At 35.8% G+C, this 21,037-nt stretch overlaps 1 protein-coding gene across 1 annotated transcript; it reads left to right on the forward strand.

The window, feature by feature from the left end:
• Positions 1 to 919: 919 nt before the first annotated feature.
• On the forward strand, positions 920 to 12,607 carry LOC125678537 (uncharacterized). The gene is made up of 4 exons (XM_048917078.2): positions 920 to 3,914; positions 7,205 to 7,301; positions 7,647 to 7,802; positions 11,742 to 12,607. Exons 1-4 carry the CDS (start codon positions 3,609 to 3,611, stop codon positions 11,975 to 11,977), a joined length of 795 nt encoding a protein of 264 aa, XP_048773035.2. The 5' UTR covers positions 920 to 3,608; the 3' UTR covers positions 11,978 to 12,607.
• The last annotated feature ends 8,430 nt before the right edge of the window (positions 12,608 to 21,037 follow it).

Raw genomic sequence — 21,037 nt, forward strand, 5'->3', positions numbered from 1 at the left:
TCAGTAAATTGTCTCTCTAGTTTCTGCTTACATGGTACTGAACCAGTCTTTATTGATATTCCGCGTTCAAGTAGCATCCTATACTATTAACAATAAAGTATAATTAGGTTTCTTTTTTTTTCAAAAGCTAGCAGTATCGATGTACTCTTCGGTACCAACACGTGGGGATATGTTGGCATTGTTCAATTTCGAGCGTTCTCCGTAAAAGTTCCCATTCTCCATTGATAACATATTGTACGTATTCGTTACTGGTGTTTCACCAGAAGAGTGTTGAGTGGAAATTGTACAGGGTCTAGGACTAAACAGTATAATTGTCTAAGGTTTATGAAAGCACTAAGCATAGTTTTAGTACTTTTTATTTTCGCGTTTTGGAAAACCTACCGTAACATCTCTGAGCTGACCCTACCTGTCTGCTACTTCCCCATGAGATGTCAGGGGACCAGTCTACCCTGATATCCTACGGGGACGGTAGTAATTGCAAGATATCTAATATATTTGTCATCAACTCAGTCTTGTAACTATTGCCATTATGTAGAACTGACCAGACATTAGCCTTAAAGAGAGCGGACTCTGAGAATACTGTGTGTTCGCGTAAACGTACTGATTTAGTATCCGTTTCTGCTTTTTATCGAACTAGTGATGGATTACACATTTAGAATTGCTAGGAAAGGGTACTAGTACTACACCACATTAAAGGGACTAATTCATGATTTCCCCCAAAATTTTGATGGTTTTTTTTTCACTTTTATTGTTCAAAATCTATTGTGAAAGGTGAAAATAACAAACAGTGATCAATCTCATAACACCTATAAGCAATACAAAGTGGATAGTTGGGCAAACACGGACCCCTGGACACACCAGAGGTGGGATCAGGTGCCTAGGAGGAGTAAACATACCCTGTCGACCGGTCACACCTGCCGTGAGCCCTATATCCTGATCAGGTAAACGGAGTTATCCGTAGTCAAAATCAGTGTGCCATGAATGTCTAATGTGTTTACAAGATTTCACATATAAATTAAGGTTATACATTATCACAGAAGCTCATTTTAGAGAGTTTATTATTTGTTTTGTAAACAAAGATTGCGGTATGTTATTGTTAACGAAATTTCAAAAGAAATATAATGTATATTGATCTAAGTTTATTGATTGATTGAACATCGTTTAACGACCCGCTTGAGAATCTTTCACTCATATGGAGACGTCACCATTACCGGTGAAGGGCTACAAAATTTGGGCATGTGCTCGGCGCTTACGGCCTTTGAGCAGGGAGGGATCTTCATCGTGCTGTGACACGGGGCCTCGGTTTTTGCGGTCTCATCCGAAGGACCGCCCCATTTAGTCGTCTCTTACAACAAGCAAGGGGTACTGAGGCAATCTCTACCCAGAGTTGTCGTTCCTTGCTCTCACTTACACCTCTGTCAACGTCTCAAGGATTTTACAAGATTTTTGTAAAATGGCACGTATGCTCAAATAAAGTATGGTTTTGACTTCAGTTACAAAAATATACGTAAATAAATAAATATTGAGCAGATGTCAAGTCTTTTTGTGATACAAGAAGCATTGATTTGGGTTGAAACGTGGATATTGGGTAGTTCTATTGCACCAGGCCTATACATAGGTACATGAAGAATATATAGTAATGGAAAAAAATCTACAACTAGTTGCTTGTTCTACATTTTCCCGATATTTTATAAAATAGTTCTTAGTTTTATTAGCCGTAAAAAACGTGGATTTACATGTGGAATAACATTGCTTATTTTGAGACGTTAACAGAGGTGCAAGTGAGTGTAAGGAACGATAACTCTGGGTAGAGATTGGGTACTGAGGACTTATTCTAACCGCGAGGATGGATTCTAAGTTTATTATACCTTTCACATTTCAAGTATTTTTGGGGTAAATTGTGGCATTTAAAAGTTAAAATTTGTAACTTTGTAAACTTAAGATGCTTTGATTTACAAAATTAATGTTTCACTGGTTTGTTCGTTTACATCAATAGACTCGAGTCTCTGTTTACATCACACAGATTTAAGGCTAAAATATTGCTTTTATTCGTGCGTTCAGATGGTCAAAAGTGTGGCTGTCAACATTACATCAGTTATATTTTTAATGTTTAACATAAAAAAAAGGAAAAATCGTGAACCAGTCCCTTTAAGTGTTTCTAAAGTAAACTTACAACTCAACTTTACGAAATCCGGGATTATTTCAGCTTTTCCATTGTCAACTCCCCATATTTATGTAGCAATATTCCATTATCACATATGTCGTTTATGCTTGTGCTTGCGTATGATCATTTTTAAATGGAAGCAGGCTACTGACAAATAAGATGATGTTACAGGGGTCTCAACAGTCCCATTTAAAGTCAGCATTTCGCAAAATCTATGGTCGTTATAACGATCTAATTTACCAATAAAAATCTGTTATTGGGCCAATTGTTGTCTAAAATGTATCATGCCAATTGAGGCAGTATTTTGCATTCCTATTTTGACTATGGAGTACTCCATTTACCCATCAAGATATGTGGCTCAGGGTGGGTGTGACTTGTTGATAGGGGTATTTAGGGGTACTTACTCCTCCTAAGCACCTGACCCCATCTCTGGTATGTCCAGGGGTCCGTGTTTACCCAGCTGTCTATCTGTATTGTTTATACGAGATTGGCTACTGTTCCTCACCTTTCATATACGAACTAATATACACCACATAGGCACGTCTTGCTCAGGTTTTTCTTCAAAGGGAAGTCGTTCTGATTAACAGTTTCAAAAAACATACATTACTCACTAGTCGTTTTAAAATGTCTACATATCATCTTCTTTGAATGTAGGACTAAGCTCTATTATGTAATGTGGCATAGAAATATAAATCTCTCTCATGTATGGAGTAATTATCGAAATATAATAAGTGTGAATTTGATATTCAAATTAAGTTAATGTGTTTGCATATCGGTATTCGGAGTTCATAGTTACACCGCATCTATCTAAACACTTGATGCAGGTAAATATCCTGGTCATTTTAACTAATAATGAGCATAGTCAATAGCATGGTGCGTTACCACCTTTCAAAGAATTCAACGAATACTTAACGATTTTGATTCTTTTTAAAATACTCCAAGCCAACTGGCTCATCATGTTAATCACACCTACCATACAAGGACAGAGAGACAAGTATTGAACAATGACAACTGTTTGCCAACAATCATTGCATAGAATACTTACTCTCATAAGCAAATTTTTCTTTATAAGTATAAACACATTGTACAAAAAGATTATTCAAATATTCTGTGTACTTACTTCGAATGTACCTAGTTTAACACAATAAATCCTTGATTTACAGTTCTCCAACAGTATCATAAAAAGATCATTTAAATTAAAACGATAGAACAGTGTTTACTAAACTTTTGAGATCTCTCAGTCTTACTATGTAAATTCTCTTCAATGTCTAGTTCATATAATTAGAAACTCTAAAATTTTATTTTTCATCAATGTGTATCGCTGTGAAAATCCATATCACTTATTGTTCTTGTTGATCTATAGATATATTCATGAAGCATTCGTATTTAATATCGAGTTTTCTTCAGGAACTTGCTCACGAAGAAAGGCGGAGATTTTCAACACATGCGAAAAATGTTGGGAAAGTTTGAAAATTATATGATGCTCTTTTTATCTATTTGGGATGTTAATGCAGTTGGAATTCTTGTACGTAACCAGTATTTAGACATTTCTGCGCTGGCTACTTATGATATTATCGGATTAAAAGGATGTGCTAGACTGTGTATAAAACGCAAGGGACAGTGCGTGTCCTTTAATTACCAGAAAAAGCACCTGTTATGTCATCTACTGGACACCGATTCCAAAGCTGTTCCAGACAAACTGAAAACCAAAGAGGGGTATACCTACAGCGAAATAGACACGTGGACAGAAGTAAGTGTAAGCTAACCTAAATAGACACGTGGACAGAAGTAAGTGTAAGCTGACCTAAATAGACACGTGGACAGAAGTAAGTGTAAGCTAACCTAAATAGACACGTGGACAGAAGTAAGTGTAACCTAACCTAAATAGACACGTGGACAGAAGTAAGTGTAAGCTGACCTAAATAGACACGTGGACAGAAGTAAGTGTAACCTAACCTAAATAGACACATGAACAGAAGTAAGTGTAAGCTAACCTAGATAGACACGTGGACAGAAGTAAGTGTAAGCTGACCTAAATAGACACGTCGACAGAAGTAAGTGTACGCTAACCTAAATAGACACGTGGACAGAAGTAAGTGTAAGCTAACCTAAATAGACACGTGGACAGAAGTAAGTGTAAGCTAACCTAAATAGACACGTGGACAGAAGTAAGTGTAAGCTAACCTAAATAGACACGTGGACAGAAGTAAGTGTAACCTAACCTAAATAGACACGTGGACAGAAGTAAGTGTAAGCTAACCTAAATAAATACGTGGACAGAAGTAAGTGTAACCTAACCTAAATAGACACGTGGACAGAAGTAAGTGTTAGCTAACCTAAATAAATACGTGGACAGAAGTAAGTGTAAGCTAACCTAAATAGACACGTGGACAGAAGTAAGTGTAAGCTGACCTAAATAGACACGTGGACAGAAGTAAGTGTAAACTAACCTAAATAGACATGTGGACAGAAGTAAGTGTAAGCTAACCTATATAGACACGTGGACTGAAGTGTAAGCTAGCCTAAATAGACACGTGGACAGAAGTAAGTGTAAGCTAACCTAAATAGACACGTGGACAGAAGTGTAAGCTAACCTAAATAGACACGTGGACAGAAGTAAGTGTAAGCTAACCTAAATAGACACGTGGACAGAAGTGTAAGCTAACCTAAATAGACACGTGGACAGAAGTGTAAGCTAACCTAAATAGACACGTGGACAGATGTGTAAGCTAACCTAAATAAATACGTGGACAGAAGTAAGTGTAAGCTGACCTAAATAGACACGTGGACAGAAGTAAGTGTAACCTAACCTAAATAGACACGTGGACAGAAGTAAGTGTAAGCTAACCTAAATAGACACGTGGACAGAAGTAAGTGTAAGCTAACCTAAATAGACACGTGGACAGAAGTAAGTGTAAGCTAACCTAAATAGACACGTGGACAGAAGTAGGTGTAAGCTAACCTAAATAGACACGTGGACAGAAGTAAGTGTAAGCTAACCTAAATAAATACGTGGACAGAAGTGTAAGCTAACCTAAATAGACACGTGGACAGAAGTAAGTGTAAGCTAACCTAAATAGACACGTGGACAAAAGTAAGTGTAAGCTAACCTAAATAAATACGTGGACAGAAGTAAGTGTAACCTAACCTAAATAGACACGTGGACAGAAGTAAGTGTAAGCTAACCTAAATAGACACGTGGACAGAAGTAAGTGTAAGCTAACCTAAATAGACACGTGGACAGAAGTAAGTGTAAGCTAACCTAAATAAATACGTGGATAGAAGTAAGTGTAACCTAACCTAAATAGACACGTGGACAGAAGTAAGTGTAAGCTAACCTAAATAGACACGTGGACAGAAGTAAGTGTAAGCTAACCTAAATAAATACGTGGACAGAAGTAAGTGTAAGCTGACCTAAATAGACACGTGGACAGAAGTAAGTGTAACCTAACCTAAATAGACACGTGGACAGAAGTAAGTGTAAGCTAGCCTAAATAGACACGTGGACAGAAGTGTAAGCTAACCTAAATAGACACGTGGACAGAAGTAAGTGTAAGCTGACCTAAATAGACATGTGGACAGAAGTAAGTGTAATCTAACCTAAATAGAGACGTGGACAGAAGTAAGTGTAACCTAACCTAAATAGACACGTGGATAGAAGTAAGTGTAACCTAACCTATATAGACACGTGGACAGAAGTAAGTGTAAGCTAGCCTAAATAGACACGTGGACAGAAGTAAGTGTAAGCTAGCCTAAATAGACACGTGGACAGAAGTAAGTGTAAGTTAACCTAAATAGACACGTGGACAGAAGTGTAAGCTAACCTAAATAGACACGTGGACAGAAGTAAGTGTAAGCTAACTTAAATAGACACGTGGACAGAAGTATAAGCTAACCTAAATAGACACGTGGACAGAAGTAAGTGTAAGCTAACCTAAATAGACACGTGGACAGAAGTGTAAGCTAACCTAAATAGACACGTGGACAGAAGTAAATGTAAGCTAACCTAAATAGACACGTGGACAGAAGTGTAAGCTAACCTAAATAGACACGTGGACAGAAGTAAGTGTAAGCTAACCTAAATAGACACGTGGACAGAAGTGTAAGCTAGCCTAAATAGACAGATTGAGGTGGATAGACAAACTGAGAAACAAAAAACAATAAATGCATGAAAACGACACAAACTGATATCAAACTGAGGTCAGCATAGTAACTAAGAATAAGCAAATCTATATCAGTTTTATTTAAAATACAAAATATTTAATAGACTAGACACACGAACAGAAGAAAACATACCTGGTGTAATAGACACAGGGTGTGAAATGTATATATACTTAGGTAAATGATTCATTCCTAAGACATGAAGTACCTGTAAAGGTTTCCAATCTGTAAATATTATGCGCGATGTTTAGGAATTTTAAAATCCACATCTATTGTAACTTTATCATTGGGTTAATATATTCATAAGACAGTGTTTGTTTTGTATGTTTATAAGATAATGTTCATTTTGTGTGATTACAAGATTAGGTTTGGTGTGTATAATCATTAGATTATATCAAGTAGTTTAAATATTTATAAGATTACTCCAAGCATCATTTATGTTAAGTATGAGGTCCATTCTATGTGATGAACCTGAGACTCAAGAGGGTATCATATAACATTATCTCCGAGTGCAGCGAGGCTTAAAAAGTTAAATATGACGATATAGGGCTCACGGTGAGTGTGACCGGTCGACAGGGGATGTGTACCCCTTCATGGCACCTGATCCCACCTCTGGTATATCCAGGGGTCCGTGTTTTCCCAACTCTTTAAAGTTTTGTATTCTTTGTAAGAATTATGAGATTGAAATGGTGTATTCTTTACAAGAGTCATGAGATTGATCACTGTTCGTTGTCTTCACTTTTCATTTCACTGTTGAAAATGTAATAAAATGCCATATGATACCTTAGCAGAGTCAAAATGGAATGTTTGTTTTGCATACTTATAGGATTATATTTCGTTTGTATATTTATGGGATTGTGTTTCTTTTGTATATTATAGGATTTGGGGATTAGCTGTAAAACTACAACATGTGGGGTTGGTAAAATGTGTTTAGAATTGTCATCCGGGAAGACATCCTGTCAGTTTGACCCCACAGGTAAGCTTGAATTACAATGTATAACATCCCACAGGTAACTTTGAATTGTATATTTAATTTCCCACAGGTAACTTTGAATTGTATATTTAACTTCCCACAGGTAACTTTGAATTGTATATTTAACTTCCCACAGGTAACTTTGAATTGTATATTTAACTTCCCACAGGTAACTTTGAATTGTATATTTAACTTCCCACATGTAACTTTGAATTGTATATTTAACTTCCCACAGGTAACTTTGAATTGTATATTTAACTTCCCACAGGGTAAGCTTGAAGTACAATATTTCACCTCCGATAGATTTAAAACGATTAGTTCTGTTCTCTAGGTATTTTTAATTTACAGGTTGTCCTAAAGGAAATTTCTTTAATGGCACCGGCTGTCACCTTTGCCCAACAGGTGAATACCAACCGGCGAGTGGTCAGTTGAAGTGTTCCGTTTGTCCTGTAGGAGAGGGCTCTACGTGGAAAATGTCCAAGGTGGACAGGACAAACTGTCAAGGTGAAGATTTTCCTTTCGTTTTACGTATTGAATAAATTTTTAATAAAGAAGTGTAACAAATTTCCCTTAGATTGTTTTATTCGATTTCCATAAACTAAGATCCCCCAGGAAATACGTATTGAGGGCGATGAGAAATGTAGTCTTGAAAAACTCACAGGAATCACGGATTTTAAACTGTTGATTTCCTGTTTGACGAACCTTCAGTCAAAATGTTTTTTAAATATGGTTTAAGACTTTGTTGCTCTCTCTTCATTGGGTCCATGTTTTAATGTTCTCGATTCTGTATGATTTATAGATTACTGAAATTGATCACTGTTCGTTATCGTCACCTTTTTCAGTCACTTTAGTCCCCTGTCGAAGAAAGTCGAAGGGGACTTTAGATTTGCACTCCGTTCGTCCGTCAGTCTGTCTGTCCGTTAGTCTTGTAAATTTGTTTTCCACGCACTATTTTCTCTGTTTTTGTATATATGTATTTCATATTTGGAACATTGCTTTGCCCTATAATGTTACAGATCAAGTTCGAATTTCGTCTCGGTCCGTTGATTTTACACTAAGTCATGGCTCTTGGACTTTGAAAAATAGCCAGAATTGTCAGTTTTCTGGATATTTTTTTATTGTGCTTGCAGATATTCATTTGATAATTGGTACATTCTTAATTCACCTCTACAAAGTTGATAAGAACTGGTGGAATCACATCCACACCAGCTTAAAGTTTACATCCAAGTTTCTTATTTATATAGAAAAGAATACTACACTCATTAAAACTTCTAGCATAGCAATACAACAAGGTAGCTAAATAAGTCATGATCACCTACATTTCACAGTCCATCTACTTGGTTAAAGACCTAAATGCAAGGTGAAGATAACGAACAGTGATCAATCTCATAACTCCTATAAGCAATACAATTATAAATTTGTCTTTTTTCCTGCTCTAGTCTTTGTACATGAATAGTAGTTGACTTTCAACCATTCCTATTTTGGTTCCCCAATTTTCCCTTTTACCATTACCTCCATAATGAACTTTGAATATTGTTGGGGTCCAGTAATTTTTGCGACCGATAGGGGACTATGTATTGCCATGTAATACTCTCATAATGCTTGTTATATTACAAATAAAATAAAGTTCTAGAATGATAAGAAACCTCAAGAGAATGACATTTAGATATGACTTAAAAATAAAGTAAAAGTTCGTCCATGTACCGGTATCCCCGCGGATTAGTATTGAACCACAAAATATACAGCGTGTAAAACCAATTGAAACAGAACCAATAAAAACGAAGGTGAAGTCTATAAACAATGAAAACGAAGGTGAAGTCTATAACCAATGAAAACGAAGGTGAAGTCTATAACCAATGAAAACGAAGGTGAAGTCTATAACCAATGAAAACGAAGGTGAAGTCTATAACCCTAGCAAGGGGAATTAATAGATTTACATCGTAATACTATAGTATATCGTTATCTTCGTCTTTCACACAATAGCTAAAAGGCTAACAGAGAATCTAAATAATAAAATATCACTGGTTAGATTAGATATAAACTACCAGAAATTCTCGCCTATTATGGATTACATTATGTAATTGGGGTGTTGCAGTTACTTAGTCTGTGTTAGTTAAAACGTAATAAATCAACACAAGATGTTTAACCTGTTGACTTGATAGGATCATGAATTATTGCAGTTTAACACATACCACACTCTCTGTTGAAAGTACATATACATGTATGCACTGTATTATGTATAAATTTATAAATGTGTGTTTTAAAGACGATTTGCTTCGAAAGAACGGGAGGCATATACACATTGTGTGTGCTTTCCATTCGACCCATAGATGTCGCTGCTCGCCAAAACTCCAGTCATTGCCGAAATTACAAGATACTGGAAAAAGTTTATTCCGGTCTTACAGATATATATATTTATAGTGTAACAAAATTAACTGTTCTATGGAATTAAAAGATGTTATAAAATATCTTCATTTGTCGAACAGTTTTAATCAGACAAAAACTCAATAAGAAAATCATTTGAAATATTTTTTTTAGAAATCTCCATACTTAATTTTAGTAGTAGCGATCACAACAACCGATACATGTATGTAAATCCGTCAGACGTTTCAGTATTGAATTGTCTACATGGACAACACTTTTTCGTAATCAAGTGCAAAGGTGTAGACTTTTCTGAGTACATCACCCCACCCTGTACATGACATGTGTTGTTATTCAATGGTGAAGATAACGAACAGTGATAAATCTCATAACTCCTATAAAGGTGAATATAACGAACAGTGATCAATCTCATAACTCCTATAAGGAATACAAAATAGAGAGTTGGGGAAGCACGGGCCCTTAAATATACCAGAGGTGGAATCAGGTGTCTCGGAGGCATAAACATCCCCTGTCGACCGGTCACACCTGCTATGAGCTCTATATCTTGATCAAGTAAACGGAGTAATACGTAGTCAAAATCAGGGTGCCAAGAACGACCTAACAATCGGTATGAAACACGTCAGACAGCATTTGAACCAAAGACAGGATAAAGGCGGAACATTTGCAGATTTCTCTCTCCGTGTTTTGTAAAGTATGTAAGACAACAACTCCAGTATAATGTTTATTATTATTTATAAGAGTTTAAAATGTGCCACATACATCAAATGGTGAGAAAATGTTTCATATGGATTGCTGTTGGATGTGTCACAGGTCGGGATGTTAGATCATGCTTCCCCCGGCTCACATTACATTGTATGTGTATTTCCTGTTTCATTTAGTAATTAGCCCGTAGGCATCCAGGTTAGAATAGGTCATCAGTACCCCTTGTTTGTTGTAAAAGGCGACTTAATGGGGCGTACATCATTTACCATTATCTTTATGTTCTGCGTAACAACCGTTTTCACCCACTGCACTTACAAAAAAAAAGGAAATGAATTACATAATCAATCAACGACTGAGACAGGCCGTACAGTGGTCACATGAAATTGACGTGTACAGGATTTTGTCTTGCGTATTCCTGATTAAATCGTTCTACGACAAACAAAACATTTCCCTTTGGCCAAACATAACTTAATCTTGTTTATACTTTGCCAAATGCACCTACTGTGAAAATGTCATTCCTTTGTAGAAACTGATCCCCTGGCTGTGAAATGATTTGGTCAGAACTCCCGGATAAGAACAACCGTCAGGGTTTTAGGGTTTTGTTTCAATTTCAACATGGTAGCGAGTTTTACTTGAGTAATCTGAGAAAGAAATTCAAGCTCATTTTCTGCATCAAACAAATAAATGTGACGATATATTTTTTTAGAAAACAGTAAAAAGACTGCATGAGTTTCCAATGTCAAGAATTTATATAATTTCTATTGATCGCTTTAATGAAAAGTCAAAATGTACCACAATGGTTAGTAAATGTTATGTATAAATCGATATCTGGCGAAAGATTAGCCAGACTAGATGCACAATTATATATACATTGTATACTGCTAATGAAAAAGTGAAAATAACTAACAGTAATGAATTTCATAATTCCCATAAGGAATACAATTTAAGAGTAGTACAAACACACAAGTGGTGGGATCAGATGCCCAGGATGAGTAAGCACCCCCTGTTTACTCACTCGGAACCCCTCGCGTGACTTGTACCTCGCACACTATTAAACAGTATGGAGCATAGCGGAGTTAGCTGAGAATTGCCGATTGCTGTTTACCAGTCACACCCGCCGTGACCGCAATGTTTTGGTCAGGTAAACGGAATAATCCGTAGTCAAAAATAATATGTAAAGAATTGTTTGACAATTCTACTCCTACCTCAGAACGGTCCTAGACTGAAGTACTCTTTACATTACGGGCTCCTGACCTTCGATCAATAGGATTAAACATGACCTTGAGGTTGAGGGGGGGGGGGCAAATTAAAGGAACTGTGTGTAGTTTCATGCTTTGAATTAACCCTTAACATTTACAGGTTGTTGGAGTGAGATCGGAACATACACAGAGGGTGATGATCCCAACATGATCTCGTCACATACTGTAGCTGATCGTAATGAATGCTTCAGCCTCTGTCAAGCAAACCCCAGCTGTCTGGCAGTGAAGTCCACGCAGTCCAATACCAAGTGTGCACTCTTCTCCACCAGGACCTGGGAATATGGCTACATCTATGACTCCGTCGTCAGCCGTGTTCGTGATCACTGTAGACCCTGAAGTGTTTGAAGCCATCTTTAAGACAAGAGGCCCATAGGCCACATCGCTCACCTTAGTCATATTGGCCCATATTCAAAGATTTTCCATATAAATATATATGCACATGTAAAACTTTGATCCCTATTGTGGCCTCAATTTACCCTCGGGAGGGGGTGCATGATGTTTACAAACTTGCATCTGTACTACGTCAGGAAGCTTTCAAGTAAATGTAAACTTTTCTGGCCCAGTGGTTCTGGAGAAGATTTCTAAAGATTTTATCTATATATTTGTATGCAAATTTTGATCTCCTATAGTGGCCACAACCTACCCCTGGGGGCCATGATTTTAACAAACTTGAATATGCACTATGTCAGAAAGCTTTAAACTTCTCTGGCCCAGTGGTTCTGGAGAAGAAGATTTTTAAAGATTTTCCCTATATATTTGACCCCCCTTTTATGGCTAAAACATACCCCGGGTGCCATTATTTTAACAATTTAAAACTTGAATCTGTACTATGTCAGGAAGCTTTCGTGTAAATGTAAACATTATGTCATTTGTTAAGTGTAGTTCATTTATCTATTGAGGTAAAATTAGGAGGGTGTACAAAATGTTAAAGATGATTTAAATTGTAATAACACTATAAACGATGTATATTTAATTGCTGTTATAAAATTTAGAAATTCATTTCAAAATTGAGGATTATCTCCCTCATGCATAGCTCTTATCCTTGGACGAATTTGGCTCCACTTTTTTTGGCACGCTGTTTTTGGCTATATTTAGCTCTAAAACTTCATAGTTATTTCGGATTTCAAACATTTCGGTTGAGCATCACTGAAGAAACATTATTTGTCGAAATGCGCATCTGGTGCATCAAAATTGGTACCGTATAAGTTTTACATGATTATTCGCAATAACGAGATAAGAAATCGTCATTCCGAGAGATAAGAAATCGTCATTCCGAGTTTCTGTCTTTATTATCAGTGTATAAGAATAGAAAAATGGTTGAGGTTGCATTTTAGTCACTTTAATAGAAGAATCACAGTTGACTTTCATACCAAACCGGAATTCCTTTATGAGATCAATCAACCCGTCAAGTAATATTTCATTCCATAATATAATGAGATCTGTGTGTCTCATTTGCATTTCAATTTTCTAGTTAGCTTGACTCTCCACTCTCTGTCGATCTTGTTGCTTTCTGCAAATGAATTTCTTTCATCTTAATTTTCAAAGCGTCTGATTTTTTTTATCAAATATCTTTCATCATGATTTGTTTTCATTCTATTACAAAAACATTGGGTTTTTTTAATTTGAATATCCACGTAATTTTCAGAAATTCATAATTGGACATTCCGTTCTCTCTGGGTGTGTGTTGTGGGTCTCTGGAAGAATTATAGTTTTAATTTGGCATACAAAATACACACTATTTTCTACTGTTCATTAAGCTATCATCCCTGTCCCTGCATGTCATTTGGGTGTCGGTTTTCCATCCCCGTAACCTTTTAATTCATTAGTATTTAAAATGTGATGGAATGCTTTTATGCTTTGATATTCATTAGTTTTCTCAGTATTGCAAGTAAGATCTCTTACGAATAGAAGATCTCTTACGAATAGCATGTCCGCATATTTTCTGATCCATAAGTTTACCTTTATGGTTTTGTTTAAGATTATGAGTTGCGTGTGTGGATACAATGTACATGTCTTAGTAAAAGTGAAAGCACTATCTTCAAATATCAAATTCTTAAAATGGGTATTTTTGATAGGTTGAACAATATCTTATCGTGTAACAACACGGTAGATGATGAGGCTTGGATGGCAGATATTGCCTATATTTAACCCTCTTTGTATAACATTAATTAATATACATTATATGTAGAACATTTTTGTTTGTTATATTTACCAATATTTACATTCTGCTTTCATTTCCAGTCGTTAACTTTCTTAAGTCGTATTACCGACGTTTCATCTCCAAATTAAGACTTTCTGAAACAAAAATTATCTCGTTCGATTATGACTCTCTTAAATCGTAATAATGACTCTTTCGTACATGTTTCACACCTCGAACAATAGATTTTTGCATTTACCAAATAACTTGGTGCACCCCAAGTCCAAGCTTCATGGGTGGGTAACCGTGCCGTTGTACTTCTAATCATCAAGCCAATAATTATCAATGATTGATAACAATCAAGGAAGGATTTTTTTTTAAACTTCTGAATGCGGTGTGTCAGTTACCAGACTTGGTATGTAGCATTGAGTATCAAAAGATAGGATATGCTCTATTTAAGACTCTCTCTCTCTCTCTCTCTCTCTCTCTCTCTCTCTCTCTCTCTCTCTCTCTCTCTCTCTCTCTGAGGTATCTGTTATACCCTATTCATGAAAAAAGTATAGGATTTGTACATACTCACCATGTCGTCACAAAGTAATACATCCAACAATCTATCATTTCAAACAAATTTAAAAGACACAGGAAGAGTTTATATTGGCGACAGAGGATGATACCAGACGATGGGATAAATATGAAAAAGAAGTTGATACATTGTCAGAATGGATTAAAAGTATGAGAGGAATATCAAAATTCCACATAAAACATATGAAAACAAAGATACGTACCATCTATCCTTCTGTGTTAGTAAACCAGAAGTGATAAAAGAATTAGATAGGTTACATGAGGAATATGTTTTGGCTCCAGATGACAAAGCTTGTAACAACATTGTCCTTGTTTGTAAGGCCCGTTATTACAATTGTATTTTAAACGAACTTGGTATTAATTCCACTTTTGGTAATCGTACCTATACTCCAACTGCCCTTTCAAAAGACGAAATTCTTCAAAACCTTGCTTCAGTTGTAGACACATTTAATATCCCAGTCAATGGGTCAGATGAATATGAATTACCGTACCAAGTTTCCAAGTTTTATTTTTCTCATTCGCTAAACAAGCATTCAAAAACAATAATCATGCATGCACAAGTAATTCATATAAATATATATCACAATCTTGATAATGAATAAATACAATAATAGACTACATCTACAGTTAACCGGGAGGGTTTACTCTCTCGGTAATTAATTGTATGTATTTACACAATTTTAAAAGTAATTTTTCATTTTTGGTTGCAAATAGATTATGAAATTTTATAACATTAGGTCTAGTGTGAAATATTTCTGGTATGTATTGTCACCTAATATCATTTAAAGCAGGACACATAAATATTTATTATACCTCGGTATGAGAATTATATGCAATGCATAATCTGATTGGTCTATACAGTCACGTGCCAGGGATGACAAAACTTCATATCTCCCTCTCAAACATCATATCTCCCCATCATATTTACCCCTTGGGCAGCCTCGTACACTTTCCATAAGTAGACGAAGTTTATTGTGACGTCACAATAAGTTCGCTTCATTATACTTTCATAATTTTGAAAGGCACAAAATATGTGGGTCTCTGATACACACTTTAACAAGAGGCCCATGGGCCTAGAATCGCTCTTCTGATACATTGCAGAACAGGCAAAAATTCTCACTAACCAAGATTCATCCATTAACAAAGTTTGATGATGTTAAGTCAAATAGTACCTGAAAATTTAAATATAACTGTCCAAAAGTAGGTCACGGTGACCTACTTTTAGTTGACACACTGAAGACTCAAGATGCATCAACTGACAAGTCAAATAGTATTCAAATATAACCATCAAATTCCAAAAGAAGGCCACATTGACCTTCTTTTTGGTCGACACACTCCAAAGACTCAAGATGAATCGACTGACAAAGTTTGATAATTGAAGTCAAATAGTATCTGAAATATTCAGATATAAACGTCAAATTCCAAAAGTAGGTCACAGTGACCTACTTTTTAGTCAACACACTCTGAAGACTCAACATGCATCAACTGACAAAGTTTGATAATTGTAAGTCAAATAGTATCTGAAATATTAAAATACAGCCGTCAAATTCTAAAAGTAGGTCACAGTGACCTACTTTTTGGTCAACAAACTATGAAGACTCAAGATGCATCAACTGACAAAGTTTGATGATCCTAGCTTTCATAGTGTCCAAAATATGCATCTAAAATTGAAAATGTGAAATTTGAATGTCTGCAAAATTTAAAAGCTAGGTCACTGTGACTTACTTTTTTATAGATATGTTTTGAGGTCTCTAGACGCATCAACTTACGAGGTTTGATGATTCTAAACCGTTCGGTATCTGAAATAACAACCTAAAATGTATTCATAAATGATTAGCCATAAAATTCAGAAAGTAGGTCATGGTGACATACTTTCACATGATGCAGTTCAAGGTCCCATGATCCATCAATTGACAACTTTTGATGATCATAGGCTCAAAAGTGTCCAAGATATGCATCAAAATCTATTCAATAATAATTACCTGCGAAATTCAAAAAGTAGGTCACCATGACCTACTTTTGAGACAACATATCAGGTCCTAAGATGCATCAACTGACAAAATTTGATGATCCTAGTCCTTATACTAAGCAAAATATCAAAGTTTTAACAAAACAAAATTTAGGGTCAACTTTGAAGTGACCTTGAGGTCACACCCTTTGCCCCAGGACGATGCCTTGAACATTTTTTTTTATCTGCAACCTATCCTCATCCTTATGCATAAGTTTGGTGATAATTTGCCCAGTGGTTCTTGGTTCTTGAGAGGAAGATTTTTTAGCAACCACTACTTTTGTTACAAATGAAAGCCCTTGGGCCAAGGATACCCTGTGACAAATTTGACAAAAATTGACCAAGGGGTTCTTGAGATACAGCCCCTTTTCCAAAAAGTTGACGCACACCGCACGCCAGATACATGGCCATATGATTAGCTCTTTGAGCCTTCAGCTCAGAAGAGCTAAAAATTGCCAGGTTTTGGTAAATACCAAAACAAGCAAGTAAATCAACATTCAAGGAGAATGGAAATACAAAAACTGGTTATCATATCACTGTATTTCGTTGTTTGTACCGTCTAATTCGTTGACGGCGCGGTGTTACCGTTAGGGCAATCTCAGCTGAATATGATGTATAGATGAGCGGACTCCAATTTCAAATGCATTTTTGTAGTCTTGCTTTGTTCCGGTATAATAAACAATTTATTGCATAAATGTTCGGGATATATGAAGATTTATTCACCTAGGAAAGACTATATTCTCCTCGGGCGTTGCCCTCGGGGAATATGATTTTTCTTGGGTGAATAAATCTTCATATCTCCCTCACTATCATGCAAAAATGTATAATAATGCACCTCATCTCCAATATCAGAACTGCAAATATTATATTTTCTGTGTCCAGGGGTCCGTGTTTGTCCAACTATCTATTTTGTATTGTTTATAGGAGTTATGAGATTGATCACTGTTCGTTATCTTCACTTTGCATCTATAACTAGCCACCTTCCCGTTTCTAAAGGTAATTTATGATCTGTGGTTCTAAACCTGGTTAATATACGTTGTTTAGTTGACAATATATATTCTTGACATTTAAAAGTAAGATTTGTAAAAAGTCTGCAAGTTATATACCTTTAGAAGATTCGTTACATTTAGATACCCAGTCCTGAATAAACTGGTCTTTCAATCTTTGTTTAACATGACAGATATATATACTGGATTTCTAAACTTCATAAAAACCCTTACAAAGAAAGATACATTGCTGTGTTCAGTAAATGTTCTACCAAGCACCTATCTTTCCTCCTCATGAAAATATTAGCAGCTGTGAAGGAGAGACTTCAAAGGTACTGTGCGACTACATATGCCAAAAGTGGTGTAAATCAAATGTGGATTCCAAAACATTCTGAAGAACTTTTAGTAAACTTGAAATCACAAAACTTTTCTCAAACCAACAACATCAAAACGTATTACTTTTTTACTTTTTACACGACCATTCCTCACGATAAATTAAAGACTAGACTTTTTGACATCATAGACAGTTGCTTCTTCAACAAAAATGGAAAAAGCAAATATTCCAATTTAGTGATCAGTCATCCAAAAAAATTACTTTTTTCAACGCCACTCTGATTTTACGCACAAGTACCCTGAAGTTGAAATAACAGAAATATGGTGGAGTTCCTCTTTGACAATATCTTTAGTGTTCAAGTCTTCCAACAATCTGTTGGGATCCCCATGGGCATGAATTGTGCTCCTTTGTTAGCTGACCTGTTTTCATATTCCTATGAAGCAGAATTTATTCAAAAACTTCTACGTGAGAAGAAAAAATACCTTGCTGTGGCCTTTGATTCGACATTTAGATATATTGACAATGTATTATCTATTAGCAATAATAATTTTCATTCATATGTCGATTCAATATATCCCAGTGAACTCGAAATAAAAGACACCACAGAGTCGTCAACTTCTGCTTCATACTTAGATATATTATCAACGGCAAACTAACAACTCGACTTTATGACAAACGGGATGATTTCAACTTCTACATTGTGATTTTCCTATATTAATGTAGCAATATTCCAGTATCACCCGCATATAGTGTTTACATCTCTCAACTGATTCGATACGCAAGAGCTTGTTCTGCGTATAGTCAGTCTTTAAATCGAGGTAAGCTACTGGCAAACAAGTTGATGGTACAAGGGTTTCAACAGTATCAATTAAAGTCAGCATTTCGCAAATTCTATGGTCGTTATAAAGATCTAGTTCGTCGATACAACCTATCGTTGGGTCAAATGCTGTCCGACGTGTTTCATACCGATTGTTATGCCGTTCTGGGCACACTGATTTTGACTATGGATAACTCCGTTTACCTGATGAGGATATAGGGATTACGGCGGGTGTGACCGGTCGACAGGGGATCTTACTCCTTCTAGACACCTGATCCCACCTCTGATGTGTCCAAGGGTCTGTGTTCACCCAACCATTTATTTTGTATTCCTTATAGGAGTTATGAGATTGATGACTGTTCGTTATCTTCACCTTTCATGCTGCATTGTGTTGGAGAAGACGTTGAACAGTGGGAACGTTGGAATGCGATTAGTAGTTTTTATTCGATGCATAAATCAAACGAATTTTTCACCCAATGAAAAACGCCATAATTTCATCAAGCCAATAACTATTAAATGTTGATGAGTTAAAGGAAGATAGATTACAGTTTCTAATTCCTTGGAACCTTTTTTCTGAGTTTATGTGGTACAATCAGGCTAGGAAATAAATTGATATATTTCGGAGGTGGGGGTGTGGTAGGAGGGATCGTTGTTGGGGGAGGCACAGTTCTTAGAACGTAATCACAATCTGAAAGTAAATGACTTAATGCTCAACAAACACAATTGCGCCATGTTAACAGACATAATCAAGATACGATTTACTGTCTGGTGTCAATTTACCACACATACACATGAAACATTCTGTTGTGGCCGCAAATTTTGATTTGACGTCATTATTAGAAGTTTCCATTACTTACATTGGTTACACAAGTTGCATGTTCGCGGACAAAATTTGATGTCCTCACTATCTGGATTGTACTGTAAATGAGTACACAGTCCGTACTGTTTCAGAGAATCGCAGTGAGTTTTAGGGTCGTCCTCACACACGACGGACATATTCCCTATAGAACAATCAAATGATATTTACATAAATTGACTTGTAGCAGAATAACAATTCACCATATGCAATGTATCATCGGATGACTTAGTATAGCAAGTATGATTGATCCAATATCATTGATTGTCTTGACACCTTACTCATACCACTTTTTCACAAACACATATGACTTGCCAACTTTTACTTTTGAATTGCACCATATTGGAACATTTACAAATTTCGTTTGTGTCCGAGAATTCGATGTTAAGTGTGAACTCATTACCTTCAACCATGAAGTAAAAACATCAGTCCAAAATGGAGTAAAAGTATTTTTAGCAGACAATACATATATTCATCCCCAAAATCTAAGATTTTATTCACCACTCCTTTTCCATAAGAAGCTTCAAAAATGTTTATCTAGGATTGATTGCATGTTATTACTTTTTGAATCCATGAGCACTTTAAAGATATTATGAAATTATTTATATTGATCATGTTAAGACTGCCTAACGTACCAGTATATTTTTTAGTAACAGTTACTCTTTTAACTCTATAACATTTTGCTTTCCATATAAATCTTGAGAGTTCCTGTGTTAAAGAGTTTATGATTTCTTGACTGGGATTTGGTAGTGCAGAAAATAAGTGATTATGTTTTGGGAGGAGAAGCGTTTTAATGACTGTGACTCTTCCTATAGGTGTTAAAATCCTTCTACTCCACTGCTTAATCATTGCATGAATAGTAGGAATCTGAGGACTATAATTCCTTTTAGATCAACTGAAAAATATTTTCCTAGGAGACACTTGTGGATATCCAGTCTAGTTTCCATCTTGGGTGATGATAGACATCAGCAGAAAACTTAATTCCTCCAATCCATATAATTTTTGTTTTTGAGCTCTTTGTTTTAATCCTGATTGCTTTGAGAAGAATTTCTGCGTTTCCAAAGCATTAAAAAGTGATTTATCTGAGCCACCAAGGGTCAAAGATGTATCATCCGCGTACTGAGACATTTTATGTTCTTTATCATTGATAACTATATCTTTAATATTTTTATTTTGTTTAATAAAAAAGCAAGTACTTCTGCACAAAGAATAAATAAGTATGGGGCAATAGGGTCACCCTGACGGCACTCTCTCTGAATGTCAAATAGTTCAGAAAGCTTTCCGCATTGTTGAACCGAAGCTTTCATATTGGTATTTAGAATTTTAACCCAAGTAATTATATTGTTACCGAAACCAAAAAAAAATTTAAGACCTTATATGTAACCGACCATGATATTGAGTCAAATGCCTTCTCAAAATCTATAAGCATAAGCAACCCTGGTAAATTATGTTTTTTCTACATAGGTCATGTATATATCTGGTATATTCACCTATATATCTACCATTTATGAAGCCAGTTTGTGTATTAGAAATAAGATAATCTAAAGTACTTTTAATTTTTTACTAATACAGCCTGATATTAATTTATATAACTCATTACGTAGAGCGATAGACCGCCACTTCTTAGGGAATTGCCTTGATTTATCACCCTTTGGTAAACAAGAAATTATACCAAG

Source organism: Ostrea edulis, chromosome 2, assembly GCF_947568905.1.
Source record: "Ostrea edulis chromosome 2, xbOstEdul1.1, whole genome shotgun sequence".
NCBI lineage: Eukaryota > Metazoa > Mollusca > Bivalvia > Ostreida > Ostreidae > Ostrea > Ostrea edulis.

Bases quoted from the DNA above. Each gene is read 5' to 3' on its own strand.
- LOC125678537 (XM_048917078.2), top strand. From the start codon at position 3,609: ATGCGAAAAATGTTGGGAAAGTTTGAAAATTATATGATGCTCTTTTTA. The intron at 7,302-7,646 runs GTAAGCTTGAAT...TTTAATTTACAG, and splicing joins CTGTCAGTTTGACCCCACAG to GTTGTCCTAAAGGAAATTTC. The intron at 7,803-11,741 runs GTGAAGATTTTC...TAACATTTACAG, and splicing joins GGACAGGACAAACTGTCAAG to GTTGTTGGAGTGAGATCGGA.